This window comes from Frankliniella occidentalis, unplaced genomic scaffold (genome assembly GCF_000697945.3).
Source record: "Frankliniella occidentalis isolate FOCC.00 unplaced genomic scaffold, Focc_3.1 Scaffold21, whole genome shotgun sequence".
Lineage (NCBI taxonomy): Eukaryota > Metazoa > Arthropoda > Insecta > Thysanoptera > Thripidae > Frankliniella > Frankliniella occidentalis.
The window spans coordinates 770,973-788,810 of NW_026267151.1; the positions used below are offsets into that span (position 1 = coordinate 770,973).

General features: G+C 48.2%; 4 protein-coding genes across 5 annotated transcripts; 1 reads left to right on the forward strand and 3 right to left on the reverse strand.

The window, feature by feature from the left end:
- Positions 1-3,331: 3,331 nt before the first annotated feature.
- LOC113204547 (monocarboxylate transporter 9-like) lies at positions 3,332-4,355 on the forward strand. Its single transcript, XM_026419755.2, has 4 exons — positions 3,332-3,519; positions 3,648-3,887; positions 3,971-4,096; positions 4,201-4,355. The coding sequence occupies exons 1-4, from the start codon at positions 3,483-3,485 to the stop codon at positions 4,353-4,355; spliced, it is 558 nt and encodes a 185-aa protein (XP_026275540.2). The 5' UTR covers positions 3,332-3,482.
- Positions 4,241-9,123, reverse strand: LOC113204514 (uncharacterized). Its single transcript, XM_052264718.1, has 11 exons — positions 8,978-9,123; positions 8,564-8,892; positions 8,257-8,405; positions 8,042-8,185; positions 7,728-7,958; positions 7,463-7,646; positions 7,257-7,386; positions 7,032-7,182; positions 6,810-6,941; positions 6,329-6,709; positions 4,241-6,249 (listed from the first exon to the last, which is right to left on the reverse strand). The coding sequence occupies exons 2-11, from the start codon at positions 8,757-8,759 to the stop codon at positions 5,581-5,583; spliced, it is 2,367 nt and encodes a 788-aa protein (XP_052120678.1). The 5' UTR covers positions 8,760-8,892; positions 8,978-9,123; the 3' UTR covers positions 4,241-5,580.
- Positions 9,124-9,656: 533 nt separating this feature from the next.
- On the reverse strand, positions 9,657-12,831 carry LOC113204515 (UDP-glucosyltransferase 2). The gene is made up of 7 exons (XM_026419712.2): positions 12,591-12,831; positions 11,827-12,159; positions 11,338-11,514; positions 11,081-11,257; positions 10,705-10,969; positions 10,124-10,343; positions 9,657-10,014 (listed from the first exon to the last, which is right to left on the reverse strand). The coding sequence occupies exons 1-7, from the start codon at positions 12,732-12,734 to the stop codon at positions 9,738-9,740; spliced, it is 1,593 nt and encodes a 530-aa protein (XP_026275497.2). The 5' UTR covers positions 12,735-12,831; the 3' UTR covers positions 9,657-9,737.
- A 303-nt stretch (positions 12,832-13,134) lies between these two features.
- Positions 13,135-17,824, reverse strand: LOC113204584 (translation initiation factor IF-2-like). Of its 2 annotated transcripts, XM_052264720.1 has the most exons (4): positions 17,319-17,824; positions 15,892-15,953; positions 14,926-15,243; positions 13,135-14,877 (listed from the first exon to the last, which is right to left on the reverse strand). In XM_052264720.1, exons 1-4 carry the CDS (start codon positions 17,651-17,653, stop codon positions 14,531-14,533), a joined length of 1,062 nt encoding a protein of 353 aa, XP_052120680.1. In that variant the 5' UTR covers positions 17,654-17,824; the 3' UTR covers positions 13,135-14,530. The 2 variants fall into 2 exon arrangements, with proteins under 2 accessions (XP_052120680.1, XP_026275585.2); XM_026419800.2 differs by having other exon boundaries at positions 13,135-15,243.
- Between the last annotated feature and the right edge of the window lie 14 nt (positions 17,825-17,838).

Genomic DNA, 17,838 nt, shown 5'->3' on the forward strand with positions numbered 1-17,838 from the left:
GAGCACAGCGATAGCAGCACGTGGTCCCGACCTTCCCCACACACAACATATCCAGGCAAGGACTGATTCCCCCCCCCCTTTCTGTGCAGAGAGCTAATGGAGGGGTTAGCGCCCTTTCTGCCCCCACCTTAGGAGGCCAAACAAACGGTCCCCATAGTAATAAATATTTTACGAAAATTATTAAATGCGCTTCGCTTAGTGCCAATCGACAATGAAAACCAAATCGACTTGTGGGGGTTCTCTTATTTTCATAGCTGATCTTATCTGTGAGCTGTGTGGTCCAGACCAAATATTCCTTAATGCTGACCGGTCTGGGATAATTCCAGACCAAAGGAAAAACATTTTATCTCCTGCGCCGACACCGAATAGGTGGATTAGGGAGCCCGGAGAAAAAGGGTAAACGTAAACAGACGATGGTCAAAGGACCCTCTGTACACGTTCCGGCACCCAGCAGCGTACGGACGCCTCTCTTTTCGAAGAGGGGGCGGTTCTGGTTGGAATTTTCCAGAGGCAAAGAGTCTTCCTTCCCCGCCGCCTCCCCCCTTCTGGCGCGTCTCTGCGTCTTCCCTCACACTAAGGAAAGTTTTAGTTAGGTAACAAAGGAAATTGAAGCTACTGGACTGGGGGCAGTACGGGTAAGCGACAAGCAGCTCAGGGAGATGATCGTGATCTGCTGCTTATTTGCTGAGGCCCTTTAATTGTTCGACTGGCGAAGAAAGACGTAACCGAAGAGCATACACCGTTCAATGAAGTCACTACTCTCACCCTTGTACGCGTACCCAGGAAGGAAGAAACCAGGGAGGGGTTGCGGGTGGCAGGGGTGCAGGGGCGCTTAGGGTGGGTCAGGGTGAAGAGAGAGCGCGCGCAATCAACAGTCGCACAGCACAGCCGCGTCGGATGGGTGGTGGTGGTGGGGGTCCTTTCGTCGCTCCCGGGTGGCTTTCCCTTTCCCATCCCTTCTCGCATGCGCCTATCCAATGGCCTACCTTGCGAGTGCCCGAGGCAGGGCGAGGTCACGCGGCTCCTATGACCAATGCTTCCAATGGGGACTGTACAGGGTGAATGGGCGAAACTGCTGCTCTCGCGGGAAAGCTACAAGGTAGAGGAATAAAAACACCTTTAACCGCCAACCGATTTTTCATGTGGCATTTTTGGCATCAAGCGTCGCAGCGCAGGACCAATAACGCAGGACCCGCAGGGCAGGACAAGCCATGACATTCGTATTAATATTGTTGTTGGGGAAGCTGGCAATGCAAGCTCATTGTTGTGGCAAAAACACGGCGTGCTTACCTTTGTTCGGACACAGAGCCGCCCAGGTCACCTCAGGAGACGCGGACACATCATGCCGCCCAAAAGGGGTCGTCCGCAGCCGCCGCCTCCGCCCGCGGCCGTGTCGCTGTCCTTGTCGTCGGACTCCTCGGCGCTGTCCCTGGAGCCGCTGGTGTTGCTGCCACCGGACGGCGGCTACGGCTGGGTTGTCGTGGCAGCATGCTTCGCCATGAACCTCATCATCGACGGCGCGATCTACACGTTCGGTACAACCAACGAGGGGTGAGGGTAGAAGTTTTTAAAGAAGTACTCCTCCGGATGTGTTTTTTTGAAGTTCTCCGAGTTTTCCGGAAAAGATAAAACATTCGTGGGAATTTTATATCTTTTTTAGACTTAAATATCTATTTTAGACTTGAATATTGAACGTTAAATAAATCCCATAGAACCTCTCACCCTACTTGAGCGTTTTGGGGTTGTTTTTTGAGGGGTGGGGGTTGTTTTTTTTGAGGGGGTGGGGTTTTTTAACAAGAGAACATGTTTATACAGCTCTGAAGCTCTTCATGTTGGTCTGCTCACGTAGGCTACTACCAGAAGAACATCCAGGAGGACTTCGCTAAGGACTCGGCCGCTGTGGCGCTGCTCGCCTCCCTGTGCTCTGGCTTCTACTACGTCGCGGGTGCGCAGGCAAGGGCACGCAGTAGGCTCAGTATGGAGCAGCTTCAGTAAAGGGTACTTTTAAACGGAAATCCTTCCAAGCCAAGTTAAAACTGACACTTTAGCGAATCTGCGACACAAATAAATTAAAGGAAAAGAAGGAGGAGGAGGAGGGGCGAGGGGTCATTTTACCCTCTGGTGGAGACTGTCTTGGGGACTGTCTGTCTAAAATTCCCTCCCTAACCCAAACACCTGCTTGTAAACGCTAGCGCAGCGCCCCTGTGGAGCGCAATGGGTAACCGCTGGGGCTTCCGGGCCGTGAGCGTGATGGGATCCCTGGCGTCTGCGGGATCCTTCGTGGCATGCTTCTTCATCACGGAGTACGCCGCCTTCGTCGTCATCTATGGCATTGTCCTGGGTGAGTTGGTGTGTGGGCGCATCACCATACCGTCCATCGGCGGCGTCTTTTGTCCTCACCTGAACGGTCCCTAGGGGCGGCGAGCGGCGCAGTGTACGTGGCCACCATGATCTCGGTCGGGTTCTACTTCGAGCGGTGGCGCGGCGTCGCCACGTCGCTGACCTCGTGCGGCAGCGGGGTCGGCATCCTAGTCATGCCCCTGTGCTACCGGGCCCTGAGTGCGCGCGACGGCTACTCCTGGCGCTGGATCATGGCCTTCAACGCGGCAGCTTGTGGCGCAGTGCTGGCTCTGTCGCTGCTGCTACGGCCCCTTCAAGTGATACATCTTAAAATTACATCAATTGTAAAACAACAACAAAAACAGCGCCTGCGAACGTTGCGATTTGACATCATCCCTCTTGTACCCCGCAGCCCATCCCCCTATCTGCGGTGCGAGGCGAACGCACGGTGCGCTTCCAGGACGAGGAGTCGCCCCCGCAACAGGCCAAGAAGGGCGCTCGGGGGAAAGAGAAACCAGTGCCCGCCCTCAAGCAGCTCCACGCCTCGCAAACGTCATTCTCACCCTCCGTGGCCGCGCCTCAATTCGACGCCATATCCATGACGAGCCGGGCCTTCCCCAGGCTAGAACACGATGATAACTGACCCTTGCACAGGAACAACGCTAAATTGCATCGGCTCTCTGACAAAGCAAAGCAACCCGTCGTGCAGGAGCGGACCGGACGCGCGCGACATGCAGACCGGCTCGCGCCCCATGTACCGGGACGACATCTTCTATGGCGCCGGCGCCTCGCGCCTTACCTCGCAGATGTCGACGCGCGCCCTCGTGACGCTCCCGGTGGCGGACGGCCTCGCCGCCGCGGACAGTGTCCTGGATTCCGCGGAGGACGCGGCGGCCCCAGTCAGTGCAGGATCCGAATGGCGGTGACTGTTCTCTGGGAACCACCTGTGGCGGAATCACGATGGCGATGACCTGCACTAGGGCCCCGGACACGGAGGCGGCTGCTGCGGCGCGCTGTGGGCGGCCACCACGCGCTGCCGCCTGTGTCCCCACGCAGTGACGAGCACGCTGGCGGCGCTGCTGCACCACTCCATCCTCACCAACAGCGTCTTCCTCGTGTTCGCCGTCACACAAGTACTCGTGATGGTGGGCTACTTTACCCCCTTCCTTTTCTCACAAGGTGAGCCCGAGAGTGTCACCTTTTTGTTCATTGACCTCAACTCAACTGGGCTGGAGAAGACTCGCCCTTAGGCTAAAGTTCTCTTTTTTGGTAGCGCCTTGGCAATTTGTTTTACCATAATATGACAGACCAGGCTATGAAAGCGGGGGTGCCACCAGATCTAGCCGAGTGGATCCTGCCCTCCCTAGGAGTAGCCAACGCTGTGGGACGAGGATTGTCGGGGATAGCTTGTGAAGTACCTGGGGTGTCGGCACTGGTCCTCTCCTGCATCACAATGACTATGGCCAGTATTGTTGTGGCCACAACCTGTGTGTGCTCAGACCCGATTTACCAGCTATTTGCATCATCAGCATATGGATTTTTCATGGGTAAAAAATTGTTTCCTCCAAAATCCAAGTAAAGTTTTAAAAGCTATAACAACACTGAGTTTGCTTTACTTTGTTGATTACAGCACCGTTTATGGCAATGAAAAGTCTCATTTTAGTTGACTTCCTTGGAATAGAGAGGCTTACAAACTCATTTGGTCTCTTGCTTATGTTCCAAGGTTTTGCCGTTATGATTGGGCCCCCAATGAGTGGTAAGTTTACATTTACACATATAAAAAGGATCTCATATAAAACATTTACCTTAAAATATTAATAATGCACAATAATGTTAATGTTGAATTTCTTTTTTATGCAGGGTGGATATATGATATGACACAATCATATGACTATGTATATATAATATCTGGTTCACTGTTATTTATTGCTTCCGTTTTACCATACCTCATGTATCCCCTGACAACTTATGAGTTGAAAAAAGAGATTAAACAGGCATCACGTAGAAGTTCTTAATAAACAAAATCTTCAATACAGTAAATCTCATTAGTTGTACATAAAGACAGCCTACTTCTAGTTATAAAAGTGTGTAGGTGTGTCAGTCAACATTAAACAGTCATGTATAAACTACACAATATGGTAATAAACGAGGCATAAAGCATGCTTAACATTTTCAAATAATTTTCAAAAGTGTGATACATACCAAGTGATAAGAAGAACACAAATGCACACAGCATTTCATCACAAATTTAAGTGCAAGACTTTCATTTGACAAAACCAAAAAAAATACTTTAGACAGTAAAAAAAGGCACTTTTTGAAATAATCAAGTATCAAGAGAATTAGAAACAAGTTATTAAGAATGGAAAATTAGTTTTATCACCAATACAGTATGAAACACAAGGTTGGGTAATATGAGAATTCTAATTAATACCCTGTAATAAACTAACACAATCAATGAGGATAGATCAGCCCCATTAAATTCTACTCAATACAACACAAAAATATCACATGAGTACCTACAAACACTGCAGCCCTAGAGCAATATACATACATATAAACATTACGGTAAAGCATGCAACGCACACATGTTTTCATTTCCTACAATGCAACCTGGTTGATGCATCCATTCACAATTCATCCAAAACATTTAGAAATTAAATTAGAGTCAGCCTTTACCCACACATTCAACCTACATGGTGAACTGCAAATCAGGCTCTGGCTATCATGTTTCATCACTGGTTTGAGTGGGTTCACAAAACTGGTCTCCTTCAGAGTTAAAAATGACCACTTTTGGAGTATTGCGTTGAGCACAGTCTCACTTCTTTAAAATTTGATACCAAAGAGCACATCAACTTTGTCATTATTTTTGTTTTTTGTTTTTTTACAGCAAAGACCAACAAAAATGTTTAGTAGAAATACATTACTACTCATTACTACAATATTATGTTAGTTATCTATACCACTTAAATTTCTACATGCACTTGAAAAATAATACAACTGAAAATTTAACAACAAACTTGGGTCAATCTTGATTCTTAAAAAAAATGGGGGGGTGGGGATGAAGTGACTGTTGTCAACTACAGGTAAAAATAAGATGCTATTATCTGAATTAAGGTTGCAGCTCAGATAAAGAATAAAGAAAGATAAAACAAGTTGTTTACTCTGCCATTCCATGAGTCATGCACATGCATGTTTATAAATATAACAAATTTTTCTACAAAACCTTTATGGTGGTGTATGTTATTGCGGCTGATTACCATTGAGCTCTTGGTCGTTACTGCCAGTACTATCTGCAGAATTTTCAGGTCGAGACTGATGACCAAATTGAGTACGAATAATCATTGACAAATTTCGAGCAATATTTCTCTGAACTCCAGGAGATAACTGATGATAAGGTCTTGATGCTCTTGGCTGGCTAATATTTTGATTATCATTTGGAACTATTCGCTGCCTGGATTGATTGGGAGTCAAGTTATCATTTGGAACAGTGCGCTGTAGTCGCCTATGCTGAGGTCGATCGTGATGACATTGTATCTGCATGCGAACTGGTGGCTCAGGTTGAGACAAGCTTGATGGATTATTAGAAAGCAATTGCAAATGGTTTTGGATAGATGGCCGTCCTAAACTAGAGAGGTGGTTGGCTTGAACATGCCTTACAGTGGGAGAATTTGAGTTGGCTTGCCGTGACGGATTTCTCAAAAAAGTTTGCAATTGGTGAGAAGGCGCAACCTGAGGAACTGCTTGAGGTGCAAGGCTAGTCCGAACATGCTCAAGCCCATTAAGACGTTGAGCTATACTTGAGGCTGGGTTAAGGGATGCAGTTGGTTGGTTGTGGAGAACTGCATCCAAAACACTATTCAACAGAGGATCCTGAACCACATGTGTACCATCTGTATTGTTTGAAGTTCCCTGGAAACAATATAACAATATTATATGCACCACACAAATAATAACTAAGTTCAAGATAAACAACAATAGATAAACATACAGAAGATGTATTGATCCCAGGAACATTGCGAGCTGAAGATCTAGTTGTGGGTATGAGATTATGGAAGCGAGCCATTTCTTCAGCCGTCAGCTCTCTGGCATCACTTGCAAGTCGCTGCACAGGAATTCGGCTGCCAACCCTTGTGGGTATGTTACGCCAGGACACTCTGCTCAAGATTGGGGAGGAACTTTGAAGACCACTAGGCCCATGAACATGTGCAGAGTTTCCAATAAGAGGAGAGGGAACCAAGTCTGCTGATAATTGTTGTTGATTGTTAACATTTTGGATCCCTGATGATTGCTGAAGTGCTAATCTATTTTGTCTTGGCTCCAGCATGGCGAGAGCTTCTTCTGCTTTTCTTTGAATCTCATCCATTTGATTCTGCAAAATGACAAATAAAAATAAGTAATATATTTGGAAACAAAGATGATCTCAGCAGTTATAACTCAAGTTATTTTAATGTCTTGAACACCAAAGCTACCTGTAAGTTATGAAGTTGGCGTATTGTGTTTTTACAAACTCCAGCAACAGCATCTGTTGAAATCACAGAGGGACTGACGATTCGTTTGCCACTTACTTTATCCTCTTCATCCTCATCACAGTCAGGAACAACCTTAGAGAACAATGTATGTGTTTATAAAGCATGTGTTTAAAATAGCAAAGAAATTTGTAATGTAATCTGAAGTGAAAATTTCATTTTTACCTGAAGTTCTTCTCCTCGATGAAGTGGACGACTGGCAGTAATTATACAAATGAGCTCATCCAACACTTGAGAGGCAGTGAGCCTCATTCCTGGTTCCAGAACAATTAATCGACGTATCAGATCTTTTGTTCCCTCAGACACTCTTCCATCACTAGACAGATAGATTGACATTGAAATTAAGTATGAATAATAGGACAAATGGAAAACCATGCACCAGTAGCCAACCTGGGAATAGTGTAATCCGCAGCCCTTATTTTATTAAACAACTGGGGTGGGCTTGAATCATAGAAAGGGAATTGGCCAAAAAGCATTGTAAACAGAACGACTCCTAGAGCCCACATGTCTGAGGGTTTCCCTAGAAACATAATAAAAATAAGAGAAACAGCACACAATATCCTTGGTAATTTTTTGGTAAAGTTTTCACTGCATACCTAGATATGGTTTCCCACATAAAACATCCGGAGATATATAAGCAGGGGAGCCTCTTTGGTCCTGTAAACGTTCATTTTCACTTGCTAAATGTTTTCCAAGGCAGAAATTAGTAATTGTAACTTTGTGATTTCTTCTGTCAAGCACCAGATTCCCCAGCTTTAGATCTCGATGAACGACATTCATCTAGAAGTAGAAAAGACACAATTTGAAAACCCAATCTAATTTAGGCATGATTAATAATGAATTGGATGTAATGAAACTTACAGCATGTAGCCTTTCAACAACTTTAACCACATTGTAAAATATAATAAGACCATACAATTCACAGAGCTTTTTTTCTATGATAACATAGTGTTGGAGATTCACTAACTCTTGAGATCTTTCACAGAAATCATGAGGGGTCAGACAATCAAGTACAAGGCATAATCTTTGGTGGATACCACCAGTGTAAACAAGACCCTTTGAACGATCAACATGTTCCTCCAACGCAATATCCTAAAAAGAATGCCAAGATTTTTATTTAATAAGAGTTGCAAAAGTTTTAGAAATAAATGAAAAAACTAAAATTAAGTATGGACCTTGAAAAAATCATGATGTTGAACAACTCCTTCTTCATTTCTTAGTAGAGAGAGTAAAGAATACTCTGTGTGAAGTAACATTTTTCCCTGCCGTTCATCTTGCTCCCTGTCTGCGTTTTTCTCACCACCATGAAGTGTGAGAATCTGCATCAAAATAAAAGTCTTATTACATGAAACAACACTCACTTTGGCAAAACCAGTAAACTAATAATTACCTTAATTGTATAAAAGTTGTCAGTTCCTTCTTTGCGAGCCAAACACTGAACAATGCTATCGACAGGTGAGTTACCTAAAGTCGGACCCAATAGGTAAGGGCCAGCCCGTCTCACGGAACGAGTTGATACTTTTGTACCAGCCTCAGGAACTAGAATACATAGCAACAATCACAATAAATATTAAATTGTACATGTTACATATAAAATAGTTTAACCTTGATAAACCAGCTAATGATCACAATGAATTATGATGCGTAAATTGACATAATTTTAAACAGAACTTTGGAAGTTTTACTATTTTACTTACTTGCAAGGTTATGATTTGGTTTTACATGCCTCTGAGGGTTATTAATATTCAAACATTGTCTCTTGGGTTGATCATAGGTGAAACCACTGAGGGTAAAATCACGGAAACTACTACAGGATGGGACTTCTTGAGCCTCATCAAAGTTAGTGAGGTTACTCCCACTTGGAAAGGCATTGTGGTCAGAAAGTTCACTCATTTTTTCGACGAAAATGACTAATGTTATAATCGAGCTCTGTTTTTCTTAATGTTTTTAGGTTATAGCCACCAAGTACATATCAAAATAAAGCAGGAGATGGAACTGAAGGCCACAATTCATCTCTAGCAATGACCTGGTATAAAGTTGATTGGTCTGTGAGCAATAACACCCATGATTATGTCAATAGGAATTCCATTCCAAATCACAATCATACATACACAGCAAACAACAACTATGCTACCAAATAACACTACTACGACACCACTACAACCACTACTACTGCTCTGCTCTGCCCCCTACGGCCAGGATCGGAACTGCACTGCAACTGCAGCCGTAGGAAATACTCCATGCTGAGCGGGGAGTATAGCGAGCATAGCGCTTGGGAAAAGACCGCCCGCCGCCCTTCCTCAAGATGCCCGTTGCCGTATTGCGATAAGACTGTCTGAAGTAGAAGGCAAAGTCAGCTACAGAGTTGTATGGCACCTGCGGGCAGCGCAGATATGCTAATCCTGTTTTCAGATCATCACTTCATTCATGATTCATCTGTGACAAAAGTTGGCAGTTAGACGGAGGGGCTCGTGCACCGTTGCACCAGTTGCACCAGTTCATTTGTCAAGGCGGGGCATGGCGGGGCATGGCGGGGCATGGCGGGGCATGGCGGGGCATGGCGATGGCGATGCTGATGCTCATTCGCGCTCGCGCCTGCAACGCGTAGGGTGGGCCAACCCGCCAAGCAGGTGTGTGGAGACGGTGGCCCGCCCGCCCGCCGGCCCGCCCGCCGGCCCGCCCTGCTGAGCACTGAGTCTGTTTGTCTGTCTGCTCGCCTGTGTCTTGACCCCCCCCCACCCCCTTTTTGCCTGTGTGGCTTGGATATGTCATAAATTAATTGACAAGTAGTTCGACTTTGTCCTTTTTTACATCATAGCGGTAGAATAATTTTATTTCAATAAATAAGTGAGTCAACTCTATCAAAGGTCATCAGTTCTTCTTTTGCTTCGTCTTAGTCGTTGTCCGGCCTAATAGCGCGCGGACGGCCGCTCTCAGGAGGAGCAGGACGGCGATGACGGCTCCGAGCACGAGCGCGACCACGTCGAGGAGCAGGTACTGGTGGAGTGGCAGGTCCGCGCCGAGGGGCCGTAAGTGGGGAGCGCCTCGGTGTCTGATAACGTACTCAGTCCACCAGCCAGCCTCCTCGGCCGCAGAGAAGGGCCGATCCGCGTAGCGCGCCGCCACCGCCTTCGCGCGTACGCGGTACCTGCGTTTTGAATACAAGCGTGGTCAAAAAGGATGCCCGACTGAAAGGGTTGATAATATCATCTGTATAAAATCTTGGGGATTAAAAAGAAAAGAAAAAAAATACTCACTCATCGGTAGCGGTGAGCTTCCGGATGGTGGTGAGCACATTATCTTTGGTGAGCTCGGTGTGGTCCAGCCGTTCAGCGATGCCTAAGGTCCGGTACAGCTCCACGTTGGGCATCTGGTCGGCGAACAGCGGGATGCCCAAGAGGGGCACGCCGAGGAACATGGCTTCCGTTGTTCCCATGAGTCCTCCGTGGGTAATGAACAGCACCGTCTTGTGGTGAGCTGCGAGACAAACACTTCTATACTCCGCCTGAAACATAATAGTATAACTTCCCAGAACTACCCTCTCAGTGGCCGTATCCCAATCCTAACGTCCCCAGAAGTGTCACCGAGGTGTACAGTTGATTGTGCAACGGATGGGTTAAGTCTCAAGCGGGACGAAGGTCGCAGACTGAATGACAGCAGACTCACAAGCCTAAGAGAGCAGGCGTAAGATAGACGAAGAGATAGCACCCCCTTTCTCCTTCAACCACAGATGTGGGGGGAGTGCAGCCTGGAAGGTAGGCCGGCTATGCACCAACCCACGAAGCTGGCTGCCTACCCCCCACACTGACAGGCGGAAGCGACCACGGCATCGACTTACCCAGAATTTCCATTTGTGGCATCCAACTTGCGATGCGCACGTTGCCTGGCAGCCGGTCCTTGATGTCATCCGTCTCGTACTTCCAGAGCACACGCTGCGGCAGCTCGCCGAACGCCTGAATCAGGTTCTCGATGGTCTGCTTCGGAAGCGAGCTGGAGCGAACCAGTGAACCCAGCGTGAAGAAGATGACGCCGTGCTCCGCACCGTCCATCCATTTGCGAAGGTCCGGGTCCATGCCAGCGCCGTGACGGTCCGGCCGTGCATCCTATAGCAGGCCGATGACACATAAGACCACACAGAAGTCTGCTTCGGCAAGACACGAGGCTCTCCATTCAATAAAGACTTGGTCTTTGGCAACCATCGAGATCTTGACTACCTTGAGGTGCAGCCCGCCCACGTTAATGACGTTAGGGTTGACGGGTCGCGCGGGGTTGACGCTAACGTGACTATTGACCATAATGAGACTTGTGTTCTTGATCAGTTCGGCGATCGCTGGCGTGTCCTGGCCAAAGAACTCACGGACCACCGGATCGCTGGGGTCGTTAACGTAGACCTACAAATTTAACTCGCATTACTTTATATCAGTGTCCGTTTTGCGTGCCGATGTCTTTCCGTCGATATCGGAGATCTTACCTTGTGCATGTACTTGTTGTAGAGGCACATGAACACGTTCGTAATCTTCTGCAAGAAGTTCATCCTTCCAGCGAAGGGTTCCATGCCAGCGATGATGTAAGAAGGATTGTCAATGGACCCGACCCGTTCGTGCATCCAGGGGAAGTCCGGTGCAGTCACTACGCTGATGAGAGGGAGCTGAAACGTAGTGTTACGTCAAGACTCGACCACGGAAAATATAGGGTGGTCCAGAGACCCCTTCCATTATTTTGCTTATACTGTACCGGATGCAGGTGTGCGGGCGGGTTGCATACTCGCACGGGGCCGTAAGGCGCCGCGGTGAGCGACGGTAGGCAAGCCGGCCGCACGCCTGCGTGCGGTACAGTATAAGCAAAATAAAGGAAGGGGTCTGTGGACCACCCTTTAAACATAATGATGACTTCACAACAATAGATAACTCAGATGTCACCTACTAAAGTCCTCAAATTTTGTTATTTAGACCCTCTCTACCTTGAGCTTGTGTGCCACGGCAGCAAAACAGTCAGAGCCAAAGATCTCGGTGAAGACGACATCGAACTTGCCGTGCTTGCCGCTCATCACGTCCCGGAAGTGCTGGGTCTCGAATGTGGCGCGGCAGAGGTCAGCGCCGGCCATCTGCCCGATGAGCTTCACGATTGTTGTCCGACCGAAACTCGTCATCTGTTCGTACGTGAGCCCATTGACGAGCGATGGGAACTCCTTGGACAGGTCCAGGTCGGTGTAGTTGGCCCTTGGCGCCTTCTGGGGGAAGGGGCTCATCATGTACACGTCGTGGCCACGATCGGCCAACACCTCCATCAGTGCCTGTAGAGGAAGGGGAGACTTGTAAGCCAGTAGCGCACTCCTCTCACTCCACTAAACAGTACACATTGCGTAACACGCTTGCTCAAATCACATTATATTTATTTATTTTTACAGGGGATTGTCGGGCTCAGTGAGCGCTGCTCGGGTGCTCGCATGCTTAGCCCACTTTTCCCATGCGTGCGCTTAGAGTCGCCAATTTGGGTGGGTCTGTAAATTAGACTGCAGGCCGACGACGTGAACAGGGACAGCGACAGCGCTTACGGCTAATAAGACGGTTTTCATTTGTGACTGATACCGAATATGAGCCGCTTTATCAAAACTCTCGATCTCCCGCTAGTTCGATATGCGTTCACGCGAAACTATATCGATGTCGTTTTGGCGTAATACACACAAGCTCCCCCGTCTTAAGACCGTAATCAGATCAGTCAGACCTTGAACATGATGTTGTGACTGCGCCCGTTGAAGGGAAACATGCCGAGCACGCGGTACGCCTGGGCTCCGGGAGGGACCACAAGGGCGGAGGCGGCCAGCATGAGGAGGACGGCGAGGGCGCCGCTGGACCAAGACGACGCCATGGTGGTGGATCTCGCTGTGGTCTCTAGGAGGGCCGCCGCAGCTAGAGTGAGCTAGAGCGCTCCCGTGAGACTGCGACGCGCTGCGACGGCCCGGGACGATATCTACTTATTTAGGAGAGCTTTCGTGCAGCCACGGGCGCGTGGTAGGATAAAGGGAGAAACAGAAAGGAGAGAGAGAGAGAGGGGGGGCGGGGGGCAGCCTTGCATCTCTCTCCCACTCGCAGCGTCTATCTCCCCCGCGGCTTTCCTATTCGGCCTCGCAGCTTGATAGCATATTGTTATCTTCGAATAAATACACACCGCGTAAGTACAATCTTGATGGCCAAAACCGAAAAGGCGCGACGCGGGACGATTTTAGTCAACTCAGAGGCAAAACAATTATAAGGGACTACAGAGAAGATAGGGGTGTATGTATATCATTTATTAAATAATGTTTCTCCGCAAGACCGCATACTTTTCATTACATATCCTATGCAATGAGAAGCGAATACATTGTTGAATTTAGGGTTCAACACGATAAAAATGCCAGCGTTATACCGCCGTAATGCATGGATTTTGTAATACTGTGTACAAACGAGTGAAAACTCTTCCTGACGACTTGAAACCATTTTACTTCAGTTCCCGTACTTAACTTAGGACTCAGGTAATTAACGCTAAAAATTATTGTTTTTATTAAATTGATTTAAATCAGCGCATTCATCACTTTAAATTGGTAGAGTAATACAAGTTGTAACCTTTTTCTGATAACAGCGGCTGCCTTTTATAGTCACGGCAAATTCAAGGCCACAGTCCTCGAGATCAGTCAGCTACAAAGCCACAAAAGTATGGTCTACATATCATATTCTAATCAATCTCCCTCTAGCAAAATTCAGCGAAGTGACGCAGCACAAAAATACGTGAAACGGTACAATAGACTTGTTAGTTTTTCGGAATCAGACAGAGTTATTAAGCCTATCATAAGGAGGGATATAAAGACAATTACCAATATTCTCTTCGAAGAGAACCATAGGAGATATTCGGCAACGTGCATTAAAATGCGCACAGGTAACACATTTCGTGCGCTTTTTTTACCGCATTCTATGCGCATGAAACGCGCTCGATGTACATTAACCCGTTCAGTGCGGTGTGATGTACTCGTGCCGCACTGGACGTGTTAGAATGCATTAACCGCTTTAAATGCGTGGAATGCATCTAATATATGCGCTATGCGCATGAAAGGTCACGGGCCAGCAGAGGCCTCCTGTTTACATAGTCAAGTCAAGTCATTGCCGTATTGGATGCACTACTTTTAATGCCCACCCAAAGAAATATGTTCTCGACTCAAGAACACCCCCAAAATTTTAGGACAAATGGGATTCCTCCAATACCTTTACTTGTCACTGTAAAAGATACTCGTAAGGGTTACGGGAAAATTTTCCATGACAAAAGTCGTAAAATTACAATTTGAAATGAATGGTTAATTTTCAAGAACTCCCTATCGACTTGGAACCGACCGGGAAGCAAGAATGGGCTGTCGTAAGTTTACGACCAAATTTTGTGAATCAAATTACAACAAATGTCGTAAATTTACGAGGATATTTTTCACAGTTGCACTGAAAACCATGGTTTTAAGTGTAAATAGGGGTTAAAATAAGAACATTTGCCTTAAAATTTTGGGGATGTTCTTGAATTGAGAACACATTTTGTGGGTGCGCTTCACCGCTTTAAATGCGCGTGGAATGCGCGTAATGCACATTAAATGCGCCCAAAATGTGTGACCTTTTGTGTGCGTTGTACAACCTGGTTCTTCAAGTTTACTAAAGACAATCATATCGTCTCAGGGAATGCGGCGATCCGATTAGTTTTTCTTCCATCTGCTCAGCCGAGAGGTCGGTACAAACAGCCAACCTCATCATGCGAAAGAGATCCTCCAGGCGTGCCAGTGATATCAATTTCAGGTGCACCGTGTCCACGTGGTCTTGCAACTCCACCTCCGAAGAGAAGTGCGACCGGCAGCTGGGGTACGCCGGGCAACTCATGTTCGTTGTGCAGCAGCGGGGCGAGGCGGGCGTGGCGGGCACAATAGGTGCGTCAGGTGCGGAAGTGGTGGCAGGTGCGGGGATGGCGACAGGTGCAGTGGGGGCAGGGGCGCCTGTGGGGGCGCCTGCGGGGGCGCCTGCGGGGGCGCCTGCGGGGGCGCCTGCGAGGGCACCTGCGGGGGCGTCTGTCGGAGCGAAAGCAGCCGGGCGCGACGTGCTGGGCGGGGTGGCTTTAGAGGCCGAACTTATGTGATTTTTCACATCTCGGTCAGGTGTGGCCAAAGTTTCGTCCTCTTCTAGCTTTATTTGCACCAACTCACTCGGCAAGATATTTGCCTCGTCGGGCCCCCAGTCGTCGTGCGTCGGTGACGGCGAGGTGGGGGGCAGGCCAGGCTGCGGCGCGCCATGCCAGCCGTGCTCCTGCTCCCATCCGGCCACAGTGGTGGGGCTCGGTCCAGGGGCTGCTCCTGGCACGCCTCGAGGGTCTTGACCTGCAACAGCGGCGTAAAGTCCAGTGCTTGACTGTAGCTATCCTACAGTCAACTCTTGAATTTCTGAAACCGGGGCACTCAGAGGCATTTGAACCCGACGCCTCTTGATTGGTTTGCCGGTGAGACAGAAATTCAGGAATTGACCGTGAAAGGTACTGCATACGCCATTATTGCTTGTGTTTTAGCGCCAGGGAAGTCCAGTGACACCAGTCGGTCTGGACGAATTCTGAATTGTGTCTCATTCGCGCTTGTGTTACACTGTTAGAAATTTCCACGGAATTTTCAACGGAATTATGTCAAGAAATTTTTTACCAGGAATGTACCGTAATTTTTGGGGGGGAGCCCCCTCCCCCCCCCCCCTTACTGGTGACCCCAGTGGCCTTCCCCAGCGTCTGCATCAAGGCATATAGGCAACCCGACACACCGTCCTGTGAGGCGTGGGACGCGTTGGACACAGTATTTTTTTTAGCAGATGATACCTTACAAACTTAAACTTACTTACACTTAACATACATATAACTATACATGAGTAATGTAAGGTGTCATTGCTTTTACTCTCGATTTTTAAATTTAAAAGCCTTTTAAAAAGGTCATGGGAAATCACTTTCAAATCTTAAGAGTATGAAAACGAAAATAAATTCGACTTACCGACGCTGAAGTTTGTTCCGGTCGCGGACGCCTGAGGCCAGGGGGAAAATTCCAAAGAGTTCCTGCAATCCAACCAAAGAGTCATAAAAATCATCTGCTAAAAATACTGAAATGGAGTCATGTTCCCGACCCTACCCGGTCCGTCTTTAACAACTGACATATTTTGATTTTCCACCGACAGCGCGGTGCTGCAAGATGGTGCAGGCGCGGTAGAGGTACGCAGAGCTGGCGGCTGGTGTTCCATGGGAGACACCCTGTGCGAGACTAGGACTAGCAGAAAGCACGCGCTAGCTCTGCGCTTGGTAATCGTGGTTATCAACAGATTTTGGCTAAAAGCGGGCGAGTTATATAATTTATGAGCTCCTGCAAGTCTCACATTTAAAATGAGTTATGTCTCGCGGCGGTGCGAAGAGAATTGTGAGAGAAATTAATAGTATCTGAAAACTCGAGGTGGAGCGAGGGAGGTTATGGCCGCTCCTAGCCTCGCACAGGGTGATTTAAGGGGTATGGCCGCGCCCGTGGAACACCAAAGCGCTGTGATTGGCTGCCGTTCGACTGCTCTGCGTACCTCTCACAGGAGGACCACTAGGCGCGGTATAAGAAAGGGGCACGGGGGGGGGGGGGGACTGTGGGTTGCCTACATACATGGGCTTTGTAGTACAAATTGCCTACCTTTCAGGCGGCTCACTAAAGACGATGGGGGTGTTATAGCCCTAGAGACGGGGCCCCCCTTATTCCGCGCCTGAGATGGTGTGTTTCTGGAAGTAAGCCCTTGTAAATTCAACAAGCTGTCTGCTAGAACAGCAAACAAACATTTTGCTGGACAAACCATTTGCTAAATTTACAAAGACATATATCTGTCCCAGCAAACACATCATGTTGCGTGACAGTACCGCCCAGTAGCCAAACGTGTGTCAGGGCTACGACACAGCAGCGTGTGGGTTTGCCTCGACATTACTCCACAAACTCCGCCCGTAAGGAAGCCAGGCGCTGTTGTCCGGCTACTGGATATGTTCTTTGGGTTGCCTACATGAGGATTTGGCAGGCTTCAGAGCAGTACTACTGCTCTGAAGTGGCAGGCCAGCAAAACTGCAGTGTCGCAGTGCATGGTATACTTCGAGCCTGTGCTCCGGTCCGTACTGAATACCAGGTGGCTGCACTCCTGCAGTTTATGCTGTACTAAACGCACACATGCGGGCGGGTTGCCTACTCGCTCGGCCCGTAAGGCGCCGTGGACAGGGGCGATAGGCAAGCGCGCCCGCACTCCGTGCCTAATACAGTATAACTACAGAAGTGCACGGGGTTACTCAGCCAGCCACCTGGCATCTGCCAATATCTACGTCGAAAGTACTGTATAATAGTATAGAGCAGTAACGCCTAACGCCTTAAACCTATCGAGTAATATGACTTGGTATTTGTGCTCTTACCTTCTCAATTTATTTCTCATCTTTCTTTTCATACCCCGTTCCATCCACTTGCAACAAAAGACACAGCGACACAGTTCATATGGGCAGGTCCCGTGTCCAGTTTTAAAGGCTATTCTTCCGTGTCCACGACATCGAGCGCAACAGTTCTGTGGCTTGGTCACTGGCGGTGGTGGTGAACTTTGTTGCATTGGCGGGGTCGACTCAATCGTAACACTACAGGCCTTCGAAAAACCTTGAAGAGAAGCGTCGCTTGTGGCGGGATCCTCTCTGGCGGGATCCGAAACGAAAACGTTGTTTTGCTGTTCTTCCTTATTGATCTGCACCGGATTGTGCATGTTAGTGGACTCGAGCCCGAACCGGGACCACAAAAGCAAAAATATCCACAGGATTAGCTGACAAGAACAAGAAGTCCGCAAGAAGCCGTCGCCGGTCCGTTCAGCAGCAGGCGTGCTCCGTGGGGAAGTGTGGGTGTTCGCCAGAGGCACGCCCGAGCCCGACTGAGGAGGCTGAGGCTGACCAG